General features: G+C 43.8%; 1 protein-coding gene across 1 annotated transcript in view; it reads left to right on the top strand.

Annotated features, from left to right (window-relative positions):
* Positions 1-7306: 7306 nt before the first annotated feature.
* The window catches only part of LOC139010898 (complement C3-like), a 56200-nt gene continuing 54552 nt past the window's right edge, over positions 7307-8954 (top strand). The window contains exons 1-2 of the mRNA XM_070415952.1: positions 7307-7383; positions 8114-8306. Of these exons, the coding sequence (XP_070272053.1) occupies positions 7310-7383; positions 8114-8306 (267 nt within the window). The 5' untranslated portion in view covers positions 7307-7309. The remainder of the gene's footprint in view (positions 7384-8113; positions 8307-8954) is intronic.

Below are 8954 nucleotides of genomic sequence, written 5' to 3'. Positions count from 1 at the left end.
TATTGATTGAGTATAATGGTTTGGGTCCATTCTGGGGGTCTCTGTTCTGTATCATTTGTCTGTATGCCTGTTCTTGTGCCAGTACCAGGCTGTTTTGATTAAGGTGGCTTTATAGTATAACATAAAATCTGGTATTGTGATTCCTCCAACTTTGTTCTTTGTCAAGATTGCTGCAGCTATTCGGGGTCTTTTTTGGTTTCATATAAATTTCTGTAGTATTTGCTCTAGATCTGTGAAGTATGCCATTGGTATTTTAATGAGGAGTGCATTGAATCTATAGATTCCTTTGGATAGTGTGGGCCTTCTAATGATGTTGATCTACCAATCCATGAACACGGAATATTCTTCCATTTGTTTGTATCTTCTTCTATCTCTCTTTTTAAAAGTCCTGTAGTTTTCTGAGTACGTACATGTCTTTACATCCTTGGTTAAGTTTATTTCTAAATATCTTAAATTCTTTTTTTTTTTTTGCAATGGTAAATAGAATTGTTTGTTTAGTTTCTCTTCCTGAGAATTCATTATCAGTGTATAAAAAAAAGCCATTGATTTTTGGGTGTTGATTTTATATCCTGCTACATTGCTAAATTTATTTATTAAACCTAGTTGTTTTTTGGTGCAGTCTTTAGGGTTTTCTATGTACAATATCATGTCATCTATAAATAATGAGAGTTTTACTTCCTCCTTTCCAATTTGAATGCCTTTTGTTTCTCCATTTTGTCTGATTGTTTGGGCTAGGACTTTGAGTACTATGTTGAGTAAGAGTGATGAAAACAGACATCCCTATCTTGTCCCTGTTCTTAGGGGAAATGGTTTTAGCTTTTGTTCATTAAGTATGATGTTGGCTGTAGATTTGTCATATATGGCCTTTATCATGTTGAGATATGCTCTCTCTATTCCCACTTTGTTGAGAGTTTTTATCAAAAATGGGTGATAAATTTTGTCAAATGCTTTTTCTGAGTCAATTGACATGATCATGTGATTTTGTCTTTCAATTTGTTTATGTGATATACCACATTTATTGATTTGCAAATATTGTATGAGCCTTACATTCCTGGAATAAATTCCACTTCGTCATGATGTGTGATCTTTTTAATATACTGCTGGATCTGACTTGCTAATATTTTGTTGAGGAATTTGACATCTATGTTCATTAGGGATATTGGCCTGTAATTCTCTTTCTTTGTAGTGTCTATTTGGTTTCAGAATTAGGATAATGCTGGCCTCATAAAAAAATATTGGAAATGTTCCTTCCTCTTGGATTTTTTGGAATAGTTTGAGGAGGGTAGGTGTTGGGTCTTCTTTGAGCATTTGATAAAACTCCCTTGTTAAACCATCCGGACATTGGTTTTTGTTTGCTGGGAGTTTTTTGATTACTGCTTCTATTTCCTCAGTTGTTATTGGCCTATTCAAGTTTTCTGATTCTTCCTGACTCAGTTTTGGGAAATTGTATTTTTCTAGGACTTTGTCCATTTCATCTATATTATCCATCTTGTTGTCATATGATTCTTCATAGCATTTTCTTACCATTCTTTGTATTTCTGTGGTGACAGTGTCACTTCTCCACTCTTATTTCTTATTTCATTTATTTGGGTCCTCTTTCTTTGTTTCTTGATGAGTCTGACTAACAGTTTATCAATTTTGTTTATCCTTTCAAAGAACCAGCTCTTGGTTTCTTTGATATTTTTATATTGCTTTTTTAGTCTCTATGTTATTTCTGCTCTTACTTTTATTAATTCCTTCTATTTACTCTGGGTTTTTCTTGTTGTTCTCTTTCTAGTTGGTTAAGTGGTTTATTATTAATTTTTCTTGTTTTTTTTAGGTAGGCCTGTAGTACTATGAACTTCCCTCTGGGGACTGCTTTTGCTGTGTCCCGGAGATTTTGGGTTGTTGTGTGTTCATTTGCATTTGTTTCTAGGAAGGTTTTATTTCTTTCTTGATCATGTTGGTAGCCATCTTATTTCTGTATGGCTAGGTTTCTCTCTGTTTCTCCTTGTCATTACAGCAGTCCCTTTAGCATTTCTTGTAATGTTGGCTGGGTGTTGATGAACTCCTCTGGCTGTGTTTTTGACTGGGAAGCTCTTTATTTCACCATCTATTTTCAATGATAGCCTTGCTGGCTATAGTAATCTTGGTTTCAGATCCTTGCTCCCAATTACCTCAAGTACTTCATGCCATTCTTTTCTGGCCAGCACAGTTTCTGAGAATCAGGTGTCCGCCTTCTGGGAGATCCTTTGTAGGTAACAGTTTGCTTTTCTCTTGCTTCCTTTAAGATTCTCTCTTTGACTTTAATTTTTTGGCATTTTAATTATGTTGTGTCTGGCATGGGCCTGTTTGGGTTCTTCTTGCTTGGGACTGTCTGTGCCTCCTGAATTGTGTGACTTTTTTCTTTACCAGGTAGGGAAGTTTTCTGCCATTATTTATTCAAACATGTTCTCTATCCCTTCCTCCCTTTCTGCCTCTTCTGGCACACCTGCTATTCAAATATTGTTATGTTTCCCATTGTCCCACAGTTCTCTTATGCTGTCCTCCTCTTTTATCATTATTTTTTCTGTTAGGTTCTCTGATTGAGTGGTTTTTTTCTACCCTGTCTTCTAATTCACTAATTTGATTCTCATCTTCCCCTAATCTGCTGTGTATGACTTCCAATGTGTCCTTTATTTGTGCTATGTCATTCTTTATTTCTGTTTTCATAGTTACTATGTCTTCTCTCATGCTGTTGAGCACCTGTACCATTGATATTCGGAACTATCCAGTTCTGTATCAGATAAATATTTTATGTCCATTTCATTTATTTCTTATTCTGGAGAATTCTCTTGTTCTTTCAGTTGGGTTTTGTTTCTTTTTGTCTTCATTTTGGCTACCTGTTTGGGTTTGTGACTATATATTAGGTAGATTTGCTATGCCTCTCAATCTTTAATGCAGGACAGTGTCAAAAGCTGTTTCTGGTGAATTAGGTCAGGCAAAGACTCAAAGCCTCCAGACCTATGCCTACAGACTGATTGGATTTAGTCTTGACTAGCCCTCAAGCAATTGTCCACAGGTTTAGTGAGAGTTTTTTCCAGCAGGGTGGGGCAATTGCTTCTTCTAGGAGGATACTTATTATTACCATTCTTTTTTTAAATTAAATCTTTATTATTCAGATTATTACAGTTGTTCCTCTTTTTTCCCCCCATAGCTCCCCTCCATCCAGTTCCCACCCCACCTTCTGCCCTTACCCCGGCAATTGTCCTCATCCCTAGGTGTATGATTTTTGTCCAGTCTCTTCCCGCACCCCCCACAACCCTTCCCCCCTGAGAATTGTCAGTCTACTCCCTTTCTGTGTCCCTGATTTTATTATATTCACCAGTTTATTCTTTTCATCAAATTATTTATCTTCTTAAAGGATACCTTTCAGCATTTCATATAATACTGGTTTGGTGGTGGTAAACTCCTTTAGCTTTTTCTTATCTGTGAAGCTCTTTATCTGACCTTCAATTCTGAATGATAGCTTTGCTGGATAAAGTAATCTTGGTTGTAGGTTCTTGGCATTCATCACTTTGAATATTTCTTGCCACTCCCTTCTGGCCTGCAAAGTTTCTATTGAGAAATCAGCTGACAGTCGTATGGGTACTCCCTTGTAGGTAACTAACTGTTTTTCTCCTGCTGCTTTTAAGATTCTCTCTTTGTCTTTTGCTCTTGGCATTTCAAGTATGATGTGTCTTGGTGTGGTCCTCTTTTGATTCCTTTTGTTTGGGGTTCTCTGCACTTCCTGGACTTGTAAGTCTATTTCTTTCACCAGGTAGGGGAAGTTTTCTGTCATTATTTCTTCAAATAGGTTTTCAATATCTTGCTCTCTCTCTTCTTCTGGCACCCTTATAATTCGGATGTTGGTATGCTTGAAGCTGTCCCAGAGGCTCCTTACACTATCTTCATATTTTTGGATTCTTTTTTCTTTTTGTTTCTCTGGTTGGGCATTTTTTGCTTCTTCGTATTTCAAATCTTTGACTTGATTCTTGCGATCCTCCAGTCTGCTGTTGGGAGTCTGTATAATATTGTTTATTTCAGTCAGTGTATGCTTAATTCCTAGTTGGTCCTTTTTCATATCCTTGAGGGTCTCAGTAAATTTATTGGCTGTTTCTAGAAAATTCTTCAAAAACCTTACAAGTGTGGTTTTGAACTCTATATCCAGTAGTTTGCTTTCCTCCATTTCTGTCATTTGTGACCTGTTTCTTTGTCTCCGCATTTTGGCTGCTTCTCTGCGTTGGTAGAGTGGCTTTTTGTGCTAGGTGTCCTATAGGGCCCAGTGGCTCAGCCTCTCCAATTACCTGAGGTCAACACTCTTGGCACACCCCTTTGTGGTCTTTGTGCACAGTCTTGTTGTAGTTAAGCTTTGATTGTTGTAGGTATCACTGGGAGGAATTGACCTCCAGGCCAATTGGCTGTGAGAATCAGCTGTGGTTATGGTGGGAGAACTTCTGTTATGGAGACACCCTTATGGGGCAAGACTTGCTTCAGTGGGGCTTTGGTGCTCACTGAGTCTGCCCCCTGAGTGTGTCCCTTATGGATCTGAGGAGTTGTAATCTGGATGATCCACTCTGACCACTGGGTATACTGGCTCTTGGATCTTTAAGGAGGTGCTAATTTAGAATCTGCCTGAGGCTACCCAGTAGGAGCTATGGAGAGATCTGCAGATTCCTTTTCTTTGTTTGGAGTTTGGAGGTGCGTAGATGAGGCCCAGCTGTGAAGCAATGCAAGGTGCTGTGGGGCCTTGGGCCTTCTTTTTGGATATTCTGGGTCTCTCTGATCCAGCTGCAGTTAGTTAGGTAATTTTAGATTGCAAAGGGCCAGGGCATTCATATGCAAAAGCCTCTGCACACAGCTTGGGTGGGGCTGGGTTTCAGGGAATCAACCAGGCAGAGCAAACAGCTATGGCTGATCTTCAGCCCTGCCCTAAGAGGCCCCGGGTCTCAGTGTCCCTTGGTAATCACTGCAGGCGCCTCTGAGAGAAAGCCGCCCTAGAGTTCTGCCCGATGCCAGACAGTCCAGTTTCTCCCTGTATGAGTCTCGGTCCTCAGAGACTCACCTGGAACTGGCGTTCAGAGCAGTAGGGAGCTTGTGTCTCCCTCCCAATTGAAAAAGACTGCCGGGTCCTCAGTTGCCAGCCCTTTTCGCATGTGCCTCCGTACCTCTGCACTTTACTTCCACACCGCAGCTCCTCTGAGTCTCAGTGTGCTTTTCTCTTTCCTTATAGTTGTAGAATTTCCACTTGGCCAGCCTTCCAGTGGTTATGGATGATGTCCTTTTTGCCTTTTGGTTGTTTTTTTGAAGTGGTTGTGCAAGGCAGCAATTTCCTGTGTTTACCTAACTGCCATCTTGGTTTTCCCTCTATTATCATTCTTTTAATGAGCCTCAGAAACACCACATTGTGCGGCTAGGTGTTTTCCAATAGCTTCCCCCATGTCAAACCACCGAGACAGCAGTTGTCTGCATGAGAAAGATGACCTCCGCAGCACAAGGTAATTACTCAGCAAAGAAAATTGGGGTATCTGCATTCTGACCTCTAAACCCAGAACTCCCAAGCCTGGCTTCTGCTCTTACAGCTCCAGTTCACTATGCCCTTCCTCTTCCAGAGCACAAGGTGAGTAGCTGTACAGGGAATTTTGGGCATTGGCCCTTTAATAGGGTGCCTGAATTTCTAGCCTTCTCTCCCTCTCAGACAGAAACCCCACTGCTTTTCACAGCCAGATGTTCTGTAGGTACCCTACTCAGTTGTGACGCTCTCTGTTGGGTGGCTCAGCTTGGGGATGTAATCCAACCCCTCCAAACCCCCACCCCCACCCCCATCTGAGATATCTCTGCGGAACTTCAGTTGCTGTCTGTGGGAGCCTGGCCAGCCCTTTTGCACCTCCACCCTTCTACCAGTCCCTATGTGGTCTCCACTTTCCATCCTCGGTTATCAGGGTTCTCTCCAGTGAGTCTTTTGTTGATTATTCAGTAAGTTTTTCCATATTTTAGTTGTAATTCCAGTTTGATCCTGGGAGCCTGTCAGTGCAGCATCCACTTACTCCACCGTCATTTTTAATCTAAGTGGCAAGAGTAAGGTTTGCAATCGGAGAAAGTCTGTCCATCAGTTGGAGGCCGGTGACATTTACACAACGTACTGTGAGGCAGTCCTTTTAAGAAGAAGTTCTCTGTGCACTACTAATCCACAGTCTCTAGCTGTTTATAAAGAAACAAGGTATGACTCAGGGGGACTACAAGGACTGTATGTAGAGCATGCCAATATTAGTTCCAACAACATGTAGACATTTGTAAATGCAAATGATATCTGTGGAAAGAAATCATGATATTTTATTACATGGTCATGTCTGGGACCTGAATGGGTGGTAACAGGCCCAGGAGAAGATTATATTATATACATATATATTTCAACCTTTTAGGTGATAAATCATATGAATATATTACCTATTAACACAAACAAATAAATATACTTTTTAATAATAATATCCTAAGAGGATGCTGATATAAGACAAATACAAAAGCTAGCAATGGTCCACAAAAATTACTTTTTAAATCATCATAGCCATTCAGGCATCCTGGCAAGAGTAGGTGAAGGGAGCTCCAGGCTCCCATTGCCTATAAAATGTGCTCACCTGGACAGTGAACTCCTATGCATACTTCAAAGCCCAGCTGAAATGCCCACTCCCTCAAGAATCCTTCTCTGACCCTCCAAGAAGCAGAGTTCTTCTTCTCCATTTGAGATCACACTCCAGATGGCTAGGAGCGTCTGTGCTGGATTCTGTCCCCAACCCTATCCCAGCATGGAAGACTCTGGAAGTAGGACTTTAACTACCAGTGTGGAAATGGATTGCTAGGAAGGGTCTGGTTAATAAGTGCATGGACAAATCTAGACTGGTTCAGGCGCAGATATCTGAGGTGGTGGGGGAGGGTCTCTGGCCCTCAGTGTAACTCCACTACCATGTGGGTGTAACAGGAAAAGGTCCCTGTTCACTCACTGGCCTTGCCTCCGAGGAAGCCCAGGGCAGGAGGCACTTGTGCTCCTGTTGGAGGAGGGCATGCCCTTAGGTTATTTACCCAGGATTTGCTGGCCAAGGGAATGAAAATACTTAGGAAACGTTATTGAGAAATCTGGTGCAGCCCAGGGAGAGGAGAGGCCATGGGGAGTACAGGGATGGGCTGAGTGGGAGAAAGGCGGGAGCCAGATAAATGGAGGCCTCCAGCAGCCTCTGCTCAGTCCTCCCCATCCTCTCCCTCGGACCCTCAGTCCCTCTGTCCCTCTGTCCCTCTGTCCCTCCACTGTCCCTGTACCATGGGGCCTGCCTCAGGTCCCAGCCTGCTACTGCTGCTACTGAGCTGTCTCCCCCTGGCCCTGGGGGACCCCATGTGAGTAGTCATGACCCTACCCCAAGCAAGGCAACTTCTGAGGTGAAGTGGGCATTTGTGGGTTCAGGTCCTTGTAGAATTCAGGGTGCATTATGCCTGTGGAGCAGGAGTTATTGGGGTGGAATGCTAATAGATGGGGCTGCCTGTGACTTTGAGAGTCTATGGGTTGGGTGTTTGTGTAATTCAGGCGTTGTGTAGAGGGGTGTGGATGTTTATGAAGCTGGGGGTCTGTGAGTTTGGACTGCAGGTGGTGTTGGGGGATTCTGTGGATGTGGTGGTTTGACTTCACATGATTTGGGAGTTTGCAGTTTCCGGATTTATGGGTTCAATGTGTGTAGAGCTGTGGCGTGGGGTTATGTCAGCTGGGGGTGGGGTGGATTTAGTTGTGTTTATAGGCCTGGGTGATAAAGGTTTAGGTAGAGGCTTGTGGTGTTCAAGGATATTGGGTTCAAAGATTTGGTATATGTGAGTTTGGGTATGTATAGTTGGGGTGCCTGAGGGTCTGGGTGTTCAGAGACTTAGGGTGTTTAAAGATTTAGGGATCAGGGTTTCAGGAGTATGTATGTGGTTCCCCAATTGTGGGTTTGTAAACCTATATAATTGGGGGACTTGCTGGCTCTGGTTTTGAGGTTCAGGGGTTGATGGGACCTGCAGGACGAGGGACTGTGGACACCCCCGTGCGGGCTGGAATGTCAGGTCCCTTGGATGACCCCGTGCACTCCTCCCACAGGTTCTCCATAATCACCCCCAACATCCTGCGGCTGGAGAATGAGGAGACGGTGGTGCTGGAGGCCCATGGTGGGGCAGGTAACATTCCTGTCAAGGTTACAGTACACGACTTCCCAGCCAAGAAGCAGGTGCTATCCAGCGAGGACACCATTCTGAACAGCACCAATGGCTACCTGAGCACCGTCACCATCAAGGTGGGTGCACACTGGAGTCGCCCTGTGGGTGCCCGGCCCCCTATGGGCCTTCTCCCCATTCCAGAGCCTCACCTATGAGCCCTGCCCCTTCCTCTGCCCTTTCTGAGAGGAAAGGAGAAAAAAGAGAGGGAGAGAGAGAGAGAGAAACATCGATGTGGATAGAAACATGATCAGTTGCCCCCAGTACACATCCTGGCTGAGGAATCAAACCTGAAACCCAGGTATGTTCTCTGATCAGGAGCTAAATCTGGTGACCTTTTGGTGCACAGGTCCAAGCTCCAACCAACTGAGCAACACCAGCCAGGGCAGCCCTTCCCCTCTTTCATTCTCCTCCCCATTTGGGCCCCTCCTTTTATTGGCCCCGCCCCCTTCTGAGCTCCTCCCTCACTCTGATCCCCTTCCCTTCCAAGCCAACAATCTCTATACCCCTCCTTTTGGAGCCCTTTCCCCTCCAAGCCCTCTCTTCCATCAAGCCCCTCTCCTCTCTGAATCTCCTCCCCTTTCTGGGTCCCCTTCCACTACTGAGCCTTCCATCCTTTGATCCCCCGCTCTGATCCCCTTTCCATTCCTCTCTCTGACCCCTAGCCTGTCTCTTGCCCTTGCCCCCTCTCTGAGTACCCTCTTCCCCCCAAATCCGGGCAAACCAGA

The sequence above is a fragment of the Myotis yumanensis genome, unplaced genomic scaffold (genome assembly GCF_028538775.1).
Source record: "Myotis yumanensis isolate MYYU_CA2020_CCGP unplaced genomic scaffold, mMyoYum1.0.hap1 SCAF_5, whole genome shotgun sequence".
NCBI lineage: Eukaryota > Metazoa > Chordata > Mammalia > Chiroptera > Vespertilionidae > Myotis > Myotis yumanensis.
The sequence above is the reverse complement of the archived record's forward strand: the minus strand, read 5'-3'. Positions and strand labels throughout refer to the sequence as shown.